The 15,925-nt window shown below is 41.4% G+C and overlaps 1 protein-coding gene across 1 annotated transcript in view; it reads right to left on the bottom strand.

Annotated features, from left to right (window-relative positions):
* LOC100367687 (unconventional myosin-Ie-like) overlaps positions 1-15,925 on the bottom strand; it is a 70,282-nt gene that overhangs the window by 28,321 nt on the left and 26,036 nt on the right. Inside the window, exons 6-13 of the mRNA XM_002738139.4 lie at positions 14,448-14,610; positions 6,596-6,699; positions 4,476-4,608; positions 3,190-3,386; positions 2,196-2,363; positions 1,165-1,248; positions 718-804; positions 179-259 (exon numbers count right to left, since the gene is read on the bottom strand). Coding sequence (XP_002738185.3) covers positions 179-259; positions 718-804; positions 1,165-1,248; positions 2,196-2,363; positions 3,190-3,386; positions 4,476-4,608; positions 6,596-6,699; positions 14,448-14,610 — 1,017 coding nt within the window. The remainder of the gene's footprint in view (positions 1-178; positions 260-717; positions 805-1,164; positions 1,249-2,195; positions 2,364-3,189; positions 3,387-4,475; positions 4,609-6,595; positions 6,700-14,447; positions 14,611-15,925) is intronic.

Below are 15,925 nucleotides of genomic sequence, written 5' to 3'. Positions count from 1 at the left end.
GACGATTTTTCCGATGGACAAATTTATGGCAGAATCGGGTATGTATAATTTATATTTAAATGACATTTAAATATCAAACCTATCAACACATACAAATGTACATATACACCTATATAGAATCCAATCCAGTGAAACTGAAAATAACAAAAATGGAATAAATTAAATTATTTATATTTACCTTTCCGGCATAATGATGTATCATAAATCCTACATTAGTGCCTTGATAATGCTGATGACTTCCCACCGATGCATCTGCTTTCTAAATATAGCAAATAATCACATCAGAAATTCAGTAGAACAGGCTTCACACTCAGAAAGAACTCAGAACTTTTTCAAAAACTTGTTTTTCAATTATAACAAATATACAATTCAAAATGGCCACAAGAATGACTGAATCTATTGCTATAGCGATATCTCAGTTATTACTTCCATTGAAACAAGTTTAGATACCCCTTTCTTCATTCACAGAGTAATTCACATTTTGAACAGCAAGGTATCAAGAATTTGTAGTGCTTTTTTAAATTGGCAATAGCTGGGATTTTGAACATAACCACATAAATGATGACCAAATGTCAACATGGCCATTACAAATTGATATTAATGACACAGGAAATGTTTTATTAAAAATAACAATCAGAGAAAAAGATTGATAGTTTTATGTAATTTTAGTAGTTAGCTGCATGTGTTGATGTAATCCAGTGTTATGGTTGAACTCACCTGTAAGAAAGTTTGATCAGCACCTTCAGTAACTGTGTGTAGAGTAGCACATACATCATCTAAAACACACATTAGACCTGGTGGTGTCTAAAACAACACAATTATGCAAATTACAAACATTATTTTTACCAGTTTCAGAAATAAAAACAGTAACATTAAAATCAGGTAAGTTTTGCATGTGAAGCATTTTATAGTGTCTTACTTCTCTGGAAAATTATGGATGAATTATGTGACAAGTGATGTGATGGAGACGCAATAAATTGACATTATATACTCAGTAGTAAATAATATCATAACATTAAAGGCTTGACTTTCTGTGTTTGATGTTGCTGGTTTTAATTCTATCCATGGCCAAGTACTATTGTCCTTGCATTGCCCCTCGATGAAAGTTGTCACCTTAACCAAGGTACAAAATGTGATCTATTATTGACAAATTAACTGACTTACCTTGCTTTCTATTAGATCACACACTATTTTGTTGTTGAAATATTCAATTGGTTTCCATTTAATACCTTCACTCACATATTCTTCCTGAAAACAAAAGTAAGTATGACTTAATTTTCAAAAGCTGTTAAAATTTATTTGTTGTGCAACATCACATATATCCCCCAGCAATATGCGAATTCAATGCTTATTGTTGTCATAGCAATATGCTAATTTTGCTATGCTAATATATGGTTGTCATAGCAATTCAAGATGGCTAACTACAAGTAAACAAGCAGCCTGTCGGCTGAGATAGCTCCGCTGTTAGCAATGCACATTACAATTAAAGAACTGAAGATATCATTATAAAATGAATAATATATAGATAAAAAGCAACGGGACAAATCTGAAAGAAGTCCACACGTAGTACCTATATATGTAATATAAAAGCAATCGGACTTGCGGTTTTCAATAAGAAGTCGAAAATATCACTTTTCACCAAAAATGACAAAAATAATCATCAAAATTAGATAACTGAAGATATCACAATGAAATTAACAAATCTGAATAAGGTCCACATGTAGTACCTATATATGTAATATCAAAGCAATTGGACTTGCGGTTTTCAACAGGAAGTCGAAAATATCACTTTTTACCAAAAATTACAAAAATATTCATCAAAATTAGAGAATTGAAGATATCAACATGAAATGAACAAGTCTGAGTGAGGACCACATGTAGTACCTATATATGTAATATCAAAGCAATTGGACTTGCAGTTTTCAACAAGAAGTCGAAAATATCACTTTTTACCAAAAATTACAAAAATATTCACCAAAATTAGAGAATTAAAGATATCATTACAAAATGAACAAATCTGAGAGAGGTCCACATGTAGTACCAATAAATGTAATATAAAAGCATTCAGGCTTGTAGTTTTCAAGAAGAAGTCGAAAAAGTAAAACATTGACACGGACGACGGGCAATCACTCATATCATAAGCTCCGCTAGACAAAGTCAACAGCGGACCTAAAAAGAACACTATACTACATTACCTGCTCAGCTTTCAAAGTTAGTTCAATGAAGATCTGTTGCAGTTTCTCATTAACAAAATTGATGCAAAACTGTTCAAATCCATTTTTATGGAAAATTTCAAATCCATAAATATCTAAGACACCAATATTAACAACTTCATCTTCCTTCTCCATGGCTTGGTTTATCGACTGAAATAAAAGTATAATCCCTATAACTCAGGTTTTAGTCTTACCCTACAACTCTTTTTTTTATTTTAAGCTTCTTCTCACCATATTCAAATTTGTCGCCACTTTGCATGTCATTGAGCAAGGTACAATGCATTATGGGAGAGAAGATACTCCTGGTACAAAATAATGCATTATGGGAGAGAAGATACTCCTGGTACAAAATAATGCATTATGGGAGAGAAGATACTCCTGGTACAAAATAATGCATTATGGGAGAGAAGATACTCCTGGTACAAAATAATGCATTATGGGAGAGAAGATACTCCTGGTACAAAATAATGCATTATGGGAGAGAAGATACTCCTGGTACAAAACAATGCATTATGGGAGAGAAGATACTCCTGGTACAAAACAATGCATTATGGGAGAGAAGATACTCCTGGTACAAAACAATGCATTATGGGAGAGAAGATACTCCTGGTACAAAACAATGCATTATGGGAGAGAAGATACTCCTGGTACAAGACAATGCATAATCATCCTGCAAACTTAGTAAAATATAAGTCAATTTTTTCAAAGATATTAGGATTCATATCAATAACAATATATGATAGAAAACCAATGTTTTGATAAAATAAATATAAATAATTGTCTTTACCATGGAAACAAAACAACTCAGACAGTTTCTTGACAAATTATTTGATGACTTAATTGGCATGAATCCATAATAATTAAAGTATGAAAACATGTATAATCTTTAATCCAAACTAAACCTCCTCAAAAGTGAATTATGTCTGTTTGGCCCAATCTTGCCAAGCATGTATGCCTGCAGTGTTTAGTTACATACCTCTACCAGATAGTCAAATATTCTAGTATGTATAGCCTTAGCCAAGGCATCTCTGCTGTAACAAGCCTGTTCAGTGTTTAGTTTCACATTGATAATCTCTGATTTACCGCCCCATTTACTGTCCATAACACGACTTGTTAGTTTAGTCTTTAAAAGATCTTCTTCAATAGAGAGAAGAAAAGCAGGATATGCCAAGACTACAAAATGAACAAATTGATTTCAAATATTATTTGTTGTGAATATGGAAACATTTTTATTTTATTATATAATGTTCTCAATAAAAGCACCAAGATGGTCATTATTATTTTACATCTGACTCTATATGAACAATAGAATTCATTTGTTTGTAAAATGTATTGGTCAGGTTTAGGATGCTTTGCACCAAGATGGTCATTATTATTTTACATCTGACTCTATATGAACAATAGAATTCATTTGTTTGTAAAACGTATTGGTCAGGTTTAGGATGCTTTGCACCAAGATGGTCATTATTATTTTACATCTGACTCTATATGAACAATAGAATTCATTTGTTTGTAAAACGTATTGGTCAGGTTTAGGATGCTTTTTTTGAACAAGCAGCCTCTCGGCTGAGATAGCTCCGCTGTTAGCAATGCACATTTCAATTAAAGAACTGAAGATGTCATTAGAAAATGAACAAATCTCAGAGAGGTTTACCTGAGGTACCTATAAGTATAACATCAAAGCAATCGGACTTGCAGCTTTCAAATAGGAGTCGAAAATATCATTCTTTAAAAATGACAGAAATATTGAAGATATCGTCACAGAATGAACAATCTGAGAGACGTCTGCCCAAGGTACATATACATCAAGTATCAAAGCAATAAGAATTGTAGTTTCCAAGCAGGAGTCAAATAAGTTGACAAAGACAACGATGGACAATCACTCATATGATAAGCTCCGCTCGACAAAGTCAACATCGGAGCTAAAAAGTGCATCACATTTTTCATCAAACACTTTCTTTTGTTTCAGTTAGCAGATGACAGAAATAGAATCCTGTCACTAAATGCAAATTTTCACACAGCATAAACCGTAAACGCTTTTCAGTCATTTGGGGTTATAATAATAAAGGTATCACAAAGTTTGCACTCAGGCACTACATGTATATGGGATCACATTGACCTCAGCTACGTGTTCATTGATACGATTGCTGTACTGCCTTTGTACATACTTTAAATTATTACTAATTATTATTAATTACTTTATTCTTGTAATAATCTCATTGTACTCCATGTTTTGAAAGATTTAGAAATAGTATGACTTACACTCATCATCTGCTACCTTGGCATAATTGCCATCTTCAGCAAAACTTATATTTCCGAGATGCAATACAGCAGCAACACACTGTAGTACCATGTCTTGGTCTTCTTTTGGTATGCCTATAATATTCATAGCATTCTGCAAACAATAACAAATACAGTGATTTAGAATGCTGTACAAGTTTGTCAAACGTCAATCAAAATGAACATTTTAAAACTGCATGATTAAGCTAAGAAAATTTCAGATTTCTATTGAACGGCACATGCACTACCCATTTCAGATTTCTATTGAACGGCACATGCACTACCCATTTCAGATTTCTATTGAACGGCACATGCACTACCCATTTCAGGGAAAAGAACTTTAGTGTTTTTTTTCCCCATATTGGATTTTCTGAAAAACTGCAAAAAATGCTAAAATAATCTTCTTTGTGTTTTTTTTACATCAATTCATCAATTTAGTGTGGGGGGAGGGGATAATAACAATTGACATTATTTACAAGGTTTGCCAGTTTTGAAATGTTGTGTGAACCATCAAAGGTATGCCAACAGTCAACCAATGGTAGATGGATTCACACAACCATGCTGTTACATTGTACCAAACATGAATTTTTTAGTGGATTCAAATAAAAATTAGTTGAATCAGACAATAATTTAGCCATGTGCCAGTCAATAATCTGGTAGCCATATTGGTTCAGTGGAAAATGGCATAAATTCTTGTCAGAAACTGCTTGGTCAATTGATTTGCAATTGTGTGTATATTATCTGTGTGACATTATACTCTCACTCTAAATGTTCACATTGCTTTCAGGAAAACACGGATGTACTTCTACTACATGTTAAAATCTTAAATATTTGTTGTTCATCAATGGCATATATGCATTACCTATTTCACATTATTGGATTTTTTAATAAAACTAGCAAAAATATTCAGAATTGCATATTTAAATAATAACACATGCTTATGAGAGTAATATCATGATTTGTTGCCCGCCCAAGGGATATCAAATTGTGATATTGCCCGAATAACCATGTGTTATTTATTTTATCACATCAAAAAGACATCCACCATCCACAATCACATCTACCATACATCACTCACACCCGCTCTCCCACAAAATAACAACACTTATATTTGAAGTAGGAAATATTTTATTTTATTTATTATAAAAAGTTTCACACTACTTAATAATATACATACATTGTTTGCTGAAAAAAACTGTGAAATACACTCAGTAAATGTTATTTTCAGCCATGGATAGTCTTTTTAGTAACTGTATTTCAGCAGTGTGAATCACTCAATTTATCGAGAATAACATTTTTGAAATGAATTGAAAAATTCTCAAACGCAAGTTATTTGATCAATCTCAAGATAAAAATGCTAGAGTGCCGTGGAAGTGACTGAAATTACTTTCACACCAAAGTACTACAGCTTCTATACACAAGTCAGACACACAGCTTTAGATCGTTTTCGGTTAGCATCGACGTAGAACGCGTGGAAATACTCACAGCGTAGACCAAGCCGTACTTTTTTGCTTCATATAAAAATACCCTACACATCAAAACATCTTACTTAATATCCATTCTGGCATGTTCGCTGTCTATTTTCGATGGATAAAATTCCTTCAAAACCTTGAAAGCAACTCCGAAAACTACAGCGGCCGGGGCACCACCAATGCAGCAAACGTCAATTTGTTATGTGCAGTATCGTTGCGCAGTAGTGACGTCATTCATGTGATATACCATGTAATATCCATTTTTATTCAATGTCATGTGACTGAGTCTCAACTAATCACAGCATGCGTAACAGTAGTGAGATGTGATAAACATAGTTAGTGTGGTATAGGGCCCTCTTTGGGTCAATATCTTCTTCTGCCATTTTTTATTGATTTATGTATTTTAATTTCCATGCAGCTGCTGACATCATCAAAATGAAATACTTGTATGATTTGCATATTTTTATACTCAAATATAATTAACTACTTCAAAAACATAATTTCCATATTCACTAACTTGAGCACTAGCAATAAATTTGTGTATACATACAAACAGGATAACCACAAAAATTCCCTGTACTTAACACAGAAGTTAAAAAGTGAAATAAAAGTTATGATATTCATACTTACTACAGTATCATGAAATTCTTTCTTATCATCCATATCATCAACTTTGTAAACTCCACTCTGGTTTAAATAGTAATAATAATCTGGACTTGTTAGTCCCAGGGATTCTGTAAAAAGTATGTATAAATTAGTCAACAGGGTCAATAATGAGTCATATGTCCATTTTTTTCAATAAATTTTTAGCATGTGCTGCTATTTAAAAATGTGCATCATAAAAACTTTTTTGCAGCATTCAAGAATAACTTTTAGGACGTTAAAACGTAGCACATGCAACTATGGAAGATATATTGAAATGGGGGCATGAGACATTATTTTATAGATTATACTTTATAATAATAAAGAAGATGGATGTAGAAGAGAATAGAAAATAAAGACAATGAACATGTACAGAATCACTGGCATTCAATTTCATAGTATTGATGTTTCAAGCATATCACTGGTTTTTATAAGGTCACAAATTTAACAGGGAAAATAACGAAAGTACAGGGAGCAACCTCTGTGTCAAAGCAGTTGCCCAGGAGATCAATTTTGAAAGTTTGAACATTTTTAGAGTTTGCTATTCAAGGGTTGTAGAAGATGAGCAAACCTCTATGTTAAACTTGAGCACTAATCTTTGGTGACTGACAAGACGTCAAGGCCACATGATCAATTGAGTACTGTGAGATATCTCATCAAAAATGATAACCCTACATTATTATCTCAGTAACAGCCAACTGTTGACCAAATTGGATTGAACAATCTCAGGAAAGGAAGAAGATACTTGTCAATAGACTAATGTATTAATTATCTAAACATATCATTTGGTATACATTCTAACACATGTACGAGACATAGAACGACATCTAAACCATAGAATTATGACACTTTAATAGGTATTTAAAACCAATCAAGAGGGCAACATAAACTGTCAAACAGTATTTGGGAAAATGCAAAAAAAAAATTAACATGCTTATAAACTACAAAACATTTCCAAACATGATGCTTTATTATTTTTTTCTTTGTACCATAAACTGTTCATACTTGTATACATTAACAGATGGTGGTACAGACTTGCTCTCAGCATACTGAAAAGCTGGAAGCTAAAGCTAAGTGTGAGGGACTTACTGATAAGGCGACATATGTGATCAGGCATTCCTGGGAGAGTAGACAAAGGCAGAAAAAGTACAGATAGATACGAAAGTATAGTAAATATTAGTACACAAAATTAACAATATATTTTGTTATGTTAGAATTCCCTGTATTCAACTTAAACTTAGGCGAGGGTTCTCCGAACCCGCCTATTCACATAGTTCATACCCACCATAGACTCCGGTCAGTCAAAATGACTATTTTTAACTGTAGGCATTAATCAGCGATTCTGCCGGTGACGAAGAGATAGAATCTAGGTCAGGGGAAGCCCCATGACCCCCAAGATTCTCTTTCCCTTACGTCACAAATCACGTGACCGAGGCCATATGGCAGCACCATTAACGGCTGTACAATCACTCTGGTTCCTTTCTCTCCGCGTCGAGGACTTAGACCAACGCTACGGAAAGAGTGGGGTGGTTAGGGGGGACCCAGAGTCTATGGTGGGCATGAACTATGTGAATAGGCGGGTTCGGAGAACCCTCGCCAAAGTCACTACGTTCAATTACCCACCATAGACTCCGGTCAGTCAAAATGACTATTTTGAACTGTAGGCAGAGTCAGACACCGATTGGTGGCGGGTTTTTCCGAGCAAATAGAAAAAAAGGAGAATATGGAAAGACTTTTCCCCAGTCTGGGATGAAAACAAACTCAAAAACCTAAGTTAAGACCCAAGAAGGGTGGTGTCTTACCTTGCCTGTGCTGTCCCCAAAGCAAGAAGCCAATGCTGCTGTGGTGACAGGGTTTGGTGTGCCCGAGAAAGCTAGACCCAAGCCGAATTTGGGGGTGATAAGCTTGAAGTAGGACCGAAACAGTTTGCATGAGGGCGTAGGACGACAGAAGCGAAACCTGAGAGCTTCCAGGAAGTGCTAGTGGTACAGGCAATCTGCCCACAAAAATGCCGAGACTGACTTATCGCCTATGCGCAGAGGCCCCTGCGGTCTTTCGGGCTGGGTCAGCAAACAAGGCCTGACCCGCTACGACGGGGCCTAACCTGAAGAGACCCTGCTCAATACATTGGGTGTCTCTTGGGTAGTAGTTGATGAAGACGTTCTGCGTTCTCCAGAAGCCTGCCCTCAGAATGTGTTCGAGGGGGGCGTCTGACGCTAGCGCTAGTGAGTTAGCAATTGCACGAACCTCATGTGCTCATACTTGGTGTCTCTGCAAGGTCTGTGTTGAGGAGGATAGTGTATTATAGACCTCCAGTGCAGTCGCAGTAATCCACCTGGAGATGGAAGTCGGGGAAGCCGGCTTATCCTGTTTGCCAGGGACGTAACACAAAAACATGTGTTTGGTTCCCCATCTGGAAAACCTGGTACGGTTCTCGTAGCTACTCAGCACTCGGACCGGGCAGAGAAGCAATTCCTCCTGATCCTCCGGGCCGACAATATTTGCCAGCCGGGGGATGACGATCGATTGAGGATCATGTCCTGGGATTTGGTTCTTGGCGAGAAACCCGATTCGTGTCTTTAGTACAACTTGATCGTCCATAAAGGCGGCACAACTGTCCGCGAAGGACAGTGTGCCTAGCTCTGACTGGCGCCTACCCGAGGCGAGGACCAGTAGGAAGACTATTTTCCACGTCAAAAATTTGAGTGGTGCTGATTGGAGAGGCTCAAAGGGCGGTCTGCTTAGAGCAGACAACACAGCCAACTAGTCCCAGTTGGGCGGCTCCCTTGTACGGGGTCTTGGCATCCGGAAAGCAGTAAATAGTCACCTAATAATAAGACAATCGGCTAGTCTTGTTCCCGTACGTTTTGAGTGGTGGGGGACAAGACCGACCTGTAGCCAACGATTGCTGCATAGGACAAACCCACTTCGTCAAACAGGTGGACGAAGGAGCCTGCTACCTGGCCAATAGAGGGATGGTATGGATCAATCTCCCTTCCGCTACACCAATCAGTGTATGCTTGCAGTCTAGAAATGTAGGCCGCGTAGGTGGAATCCCTGTTCAGCCTGGCCAGGACGTTGGCAGCCCGGTCAGATAAGGCTTTCGTATGTGCGGGTCTACTGAGAGCCTCTATGCGTGTAAGTGATACCTGCTGGGCTCGTTGGTAGTGCGCCGTCTGGTTGGGAAGGTAGGTCCGGAAGCACTGCTGGCGCTTCGACTAGCATTTCCAACAGAAGTGGAAACTAGGCCTTGCTTGGCCAATTGGGTGCGACCCATAATAATATGCAGGTGTGCACCTGTCAAAGTTTTCTCCAGTGCCCGGTGAACTAGCAGGAAGAGAGGAAAGGCGTACACAACTAAGTGGGTCCACGGGGCTAGCAAAGCGACCCTAGCTCAGGCTCCTGGAGTCAGCAGGAGTGTTACGTATGTCGGGAGCTTGGCGTTCTGGGGTGCGGCAAACCGATCCAACCTTGGACCGTCCCACAGCCGAAACAGCCTGGAGGCTACCCACTGGGGTATCAGCCACTCTGTGTTCTGGAGACAGAGCCGCCCTGAAAGGGCGTCGCCAGACTGTTCCTCACCCCTGGAAGGTGGTGTGCGGTTAGCTCCACATTGTATTCTCGGCACCAAAGGAGGATTTTGCTCCGCTAGGACTGACAACGATGGGGAAAGCATCCCCCCTCCTTCTTGAAGGAGACCACTGCTGCGTTGCCTTTGCGGAGCAGGATTCTGTGGTCTCGAACTACGGGTAGAAAGCGTGGTAGTGCTAGGTACACTGCTCTCAGTTCGAGCCGGTTGATATGGTAGTCCCGAAACTAATGCGGGGGCCATATCCTTGGGCTTGTTGGCCCAATAGATGCGCTCCCCAACCCTGGGGGGAGGCATCTGTTACCAGAGTCATACCTGCGGTAAGCGGGCCAAAGGCTCCCCTGTCCGAGGTTGGCCAGTGACGACCACCAGGGAAGGGCTTCCTTCACGTGTACCAAGAACGAAACCCACCTATCTAGTTCTCATAGGAGAGCTCGGCGTTATAACAAGTGTTATACCGGGCGGCTGCGTAATGCGGCCTGGGGAACGACCCTTTGAACTGAGGTCATCATTCCGATGATCCGCATTAGTTCTCGCAGGGACACTGAGGGAATGCTGACTAGGCATTCGGCTGGGCTGCTTAGCGCTAAGCAACACGCTTGATAAGCCAGGCTTACCTCTGTGTCAAAACTCCATGCCCAGGGACACCAACTGCACGTTGGGTCGAGGTGGGACTTGTCGATTTACTAACGAGCCCAACTGGTGAAGTAAACCCTGTGTTAGCCTGACGTGTTTGGCTATTAACCCCTTGCCCGGGTTGTTAGTAACCAGCAGTCTGGGTACGGATTGAGGTGTACCGACATCTGGTGAAGCAGTAGCACTACCTGTTTCATCACTCGGGTGAACACGTAGGACGCTGTGCCTAACCCGAATGGGGGGGCACCCAAAATTCAAATACTTGGTCCAGCTGGGCAATTCGAAGGAGATGGCAACTCGCTGGGTGCATCGGTATGTGCCGGTAGCCCCCGCTTAAGTCTAGTGGGACTAGCCAGTCGAAACAGTGGATGGAGAGGAGAACCCTGAATGGTGTCTTCATGTGCAACCGATCGAGGAGCACGTACCGATTCAGTCTGCCTAGGTCTAGAACTGGACGCCCGCCACTTGTAGATTTGGTACTACGAACACATTAGGGTAAAGCCTGGGCTTAGTTCTGGCTGATGTACCCTGTGTATGGCGCCTTTTCCCAGCAAACTGCTACTTCCTGTCTGATTGAGTCCCCTGGCAGTGCCCAACAGGGGAGACACTGACATGGGGAAATGGAGATTTCAGCAGTATCCCAGAGCAGGATGTCACCACCTGGAACGTTCCACAGATTGGTAACCCGCTGTCTCCAAACTGGACTACACCGGCGTAATAAGGGATATGTAGCCATGTGTTCGGCAGTTGCGAGGGGGGGGGGTTGCTCCCTTCCCTCCATGAGGTGAGATCCCCAAGGCCTGAGGTAGTCACTAATTTGTGACCTGGCCACTCACCGAACACGTGCCTGACCCTCCCAGTTGCAGAGGTGAGCATCAAACATGCTTCCCCTGCTGCCGTGTAGACATCCGCCCAGAGAGGGTGAGGAGCCACCACCTGGCTCTTCCCTCCCTGGGGGCACGCCACTACCCTTCCCTCCCATGGAAGGGTATAAGCGCTTGCTTCCTGGCTGACTCTGGCTAGCGGACGATGCCCTAGGGCGCTGTGTTTTCTGAGCTTGGGGTGCCCTCCGCTTGCACATGGGAGGGCCAACTGGCTAGCGGATACGATCTGAACCCTCTGGTTCATTGCACTCCGAAGCTCCGAGACTGTACCCACCATTCCCTGAACAAAGAGGGTGTAGGATGTCCAGTCCACATCACTGAGGTGGGGACGTACCCCGGCTCAGCTCGTCGGCGATAACACGTGCGTCTAAGGCCACGTCTCGTAGCACAGTAGCGGCCCCGGCCAAGAGAGCCAGGCGACACTAGGGGGTGTCGCATGTAGATGTGCGGTGGCCCACCAGTAAAAATGTCGCCTGGTCTTAGAGGCTGGTGCGTTCTGCCTCCAAGGTCCTGGGCACGCACAATAATGCGCTCAAGCAACTCTGCCCTCAGGGCTGGATGGGTCATCTTCAATTGGCAAGAACACCCATGGAACGAGGCTATCCCCCTTTGCCCGGTTTGCCAAATACGTGGTACAGGGGTCTGGGGAAGGAGCCTTGGAATCCGGTTGGGGGGCGTTTTGGTCTCATCCCAAACTATGGGGTCTGATCCCGAAAGCACACCGACCGGGTAGCGTTTGGTCCAGTGGGAAGTGTTGCCTAATGTTATCCCCCATCTGGGGGCCTTAAGCATCCTTCGCGGCTGACCAACGCCGCTCATCAACACCGCTTGCGTGCTCTGCGCCCCACTCCGCACTCGGACGAACAGGGAGAGACGTGCCGACGGGGTTGCTTAGGATCCTGACGCCCGTGATCCCATAAGCGTTGAAGCAACCTTAGGTGGTCGCTTTAGGATCAAGGGTGGGGGTACCTACATCATATCACTGGGATCGAAGATACTCCGCCTCACCCCAAAAGCGTGGCTCACTGAGTCATATGGATGGAAGACTCTGAGGGACCGCCCGGAGTACCGGCTGTATCCGACGCAAGTGAACTGCATCCTCTTTCACTTTAAATATGTGAGAGGAAGCGTGTTCGACTGTGTGTCTCATGACAGAGTCGGTTCCCTCTGGGGACGCCCGTGGGTCGGTAAGGAAGAAGTCAAAAACCCACAGCGGAGACCGGAAACAAAAAGAAATTCGCTACCGTTGTACCGTTACCGCGTGACGAACCCTAGCTGGCTGATAGTAGGGGGGGTCAACGTGTGCTCCGCCCTGAAAGCCCTGCCCCGAGGTCGGAGGCTTGGCTGCCAGCACCCCGATGGCATTCAGTTCCCGAGGCTCCAGAGGAGGCCCGGTGCAATTAGCCTGAGCCGGGGCTCCCCCCCAAAAATAGTGGGAGAGCCGCGACTGGGAACGGGGGTTCCCCGGAAAAGACATGTTTGAATGCAAACATGCTTTCGTGTCTCTTCCTGCTTGCCCACCGAGGGAACACAGTGGAGACAGCTCGCTCTGACTGCTTCTGATATACCCGGCCTGCCAGTGACGCAATTGACCCGACAGTCCTTCGACCAAAGCCCTCAACTCGGAGGCAAACCCGGTGCCGTGCGAGGAAGGGTCCACAAAGGGACCCGCAACGGCCCCATAGGAGGAAAGCCTTCAGGGGCACAGCCTCGCTGCAGCCGGTAAAATCGGGTAAACCACCGCCTGAAAAAAACAGACTGTGAGGATGCCCTCCGATCAGCGGGGGAGACCGAGAAAAATATCGGTACCTCCAACGTCGGGCCTCTTACTCGATGCCCCGGTACACAAAGTACCGGTAGCCGAGCGTAAGGACTTTCCACTCATGCAAAACATGCATCTCACTTTAACAGATTTGTTTACTGGACGCGCGACCTTGCTGTGACGCGGTCAGTCTCAGCGATTTTGATGGCTCCGAAAGAAAATCTCAGGCCTCAGAACTCCAGTAAAAAAAACACACCTTCACACAAAAACCCTGAACCCCGCACGTAGCTACGACAAAGTATCTCAGATGCGGGTTTAATGCTGGTAAATTCTGAATATAACCACTGCACGGTTGACTCGAAACACAAGAAGACCGGAAAGAAAACGACAGCGAGCCCTGGTGCTGTCATTACATCTATATATTGCTAAATACATTGTAAATAAAAGACGACATGCATGAGGGAAACGAATTACAGTTGTAAAAGGTGCCGCCATGAAACCAACGTGTGGTTACGTAGTGGCGCCAGGTTTTAATTTCTTTGTTGTGGAAAAGCATAACACATAAAGGGGAAAATGACACGAGGGTAAAAAATGGAAGGAAAACTTATCCTACCAGCTACAATTTCGGATGCCGTGCAGCGGCAACAACCCAAGCTAGAAACCCGGACAGGAAAAAAAAAAGCAGGCGATCCAGCAGAGCTCGCTAGATTTCATCTCCACTTGAGGCGAAGAAAAAAAACTGAGTGATTGACGGCTACCTATGGCGCTGCCATATGGCCTCGGTCATGTGGGTTCGTGACATAAGGGGTAAAAGAATTTTGCCCCTGACCTAGATTCTATCTCTCCGTCACCGGCAGAATCGCTGATTAATGCCTACAGTTAAAAATAGTCATTTTGACTGACCAGAGTCTATGGTGGGTAATTGAACGTAGTGAATTTCAATAGATAGATAGAATATGTTGTACCCACCTCGGAGGGTTGAATTGGCACCAGCTAACAGTTGATAGAAGATATGAAAGTTTCTTTCATTCTCATTCTGACTCACAACTCTAGACTTCTCCAATAAAAAGTTTGAAATTTTCCCACCATCTGGCTCACCACCTCTGTCAAACAGAATCTCTACATACTTTCCCTGGAATCAGAAATTTACAGTGAATAACAAGAATACTATTTAACATGTTATAACTTCACAGGGATACTGTTTAACATGTTATAACTTCACAGGGATACTGTTTAACATGTTATAACTTCACAGGGATACTGTGTAACATGTTATAACTTCACAGGGATACTGTTTAACATGTTATAACTTCACAGGGATACTGTGTAACATGTTATAACTTCACAGGGATACTGTTTAACATGTTATTATTTATAACTTCACAGGGATACTGTTTAACATGTTCTAACTTCACAGGGATACTGTTTAACATGTTATAACTTCACAGGGATATTGTTTAACATGTTATAACGTCACATTGGTACTGTGTAACATGTTATAACTTCACAGGGATACTGTGTAACATGTTATAACTTCACAGGGATACTGTTTAACATGTTATAACTTCACATTGGTACTGTGTAACATGTTATAACTTCACAGGGATACTGTGTAACATGTTATAACTTCACAGGGATACTGTTTAACATGTTATAACTTCACAGGGATACTGTTTAACATGTTATAACTTCACATGGATACTGTTTAACATGTTCTAACCTCACATTGGTACTGTGTAACATGTTATAACTTCACAGGGATACTGTGAAACATGTTATAACTTCACAGGGATACTGTGAAACATGTTATAACTTCACATAGATACTGTTTAACATGTTATATCTTCACAGGGATACTGTGTAACATGTTATAACTTCACATGGATACTGTTTAACATGTTATAACTTCACAGGGATACTGTTTAACATGTTATAACTTCACATGGATACTGTTTAACATGTTCTAACCTCACATTGGTACTGTGTAACATGTTATAACTTCACAGGGATACTGTGAAACATGTTATAACTTCACAGGGATACTGTGAAACATGTTATAACTTCACATAGATACTGTTTAACATGTTATATCTTCACAGGGATACTGTGTAACATGTTATAACTTCACATGGATACTGTTTAACATGTTATAACTTCACAGGGATACTGTTTAACATGTTATAACTTCACATGGATACTGTTTAACATGTTCTAACCTCACATTGGTACTGTGTAACATGTTATAACTTCACAGGGATACTGTGAAACATGTTATAACTTCACATAGATACTGTTTAACATGTTATATCTTCACAGGGATACTGTGTAACATGTTATAACTTCACATGGATACTGTGTAACATGTTATAACTTCACATGGATACTGTGTAACATGTTATAACTTCACAGGGATACCGTGTAACATGTTATAACTTCACAGGGATACT

This window comes from Saccoglossus kowalevskii, chromosome 13 (genome assembly GCF_978046115.1).
Source record: "Saccoglossus kowalevskii chromosome 13, keSacKowa6.1, whole genome shotgun sequence".
Lineage (NCBI taxonomy): Eukaryota > Metazoa > Hemichordata > Enteropneusta > Harrimaniidae > Saccoglossus > Saccoglossus kowalevskii.
Note: the sequence above shows the minus strand (reverse complement) of the source record. Positions and strands in the feature narration are given on the sequence as shown.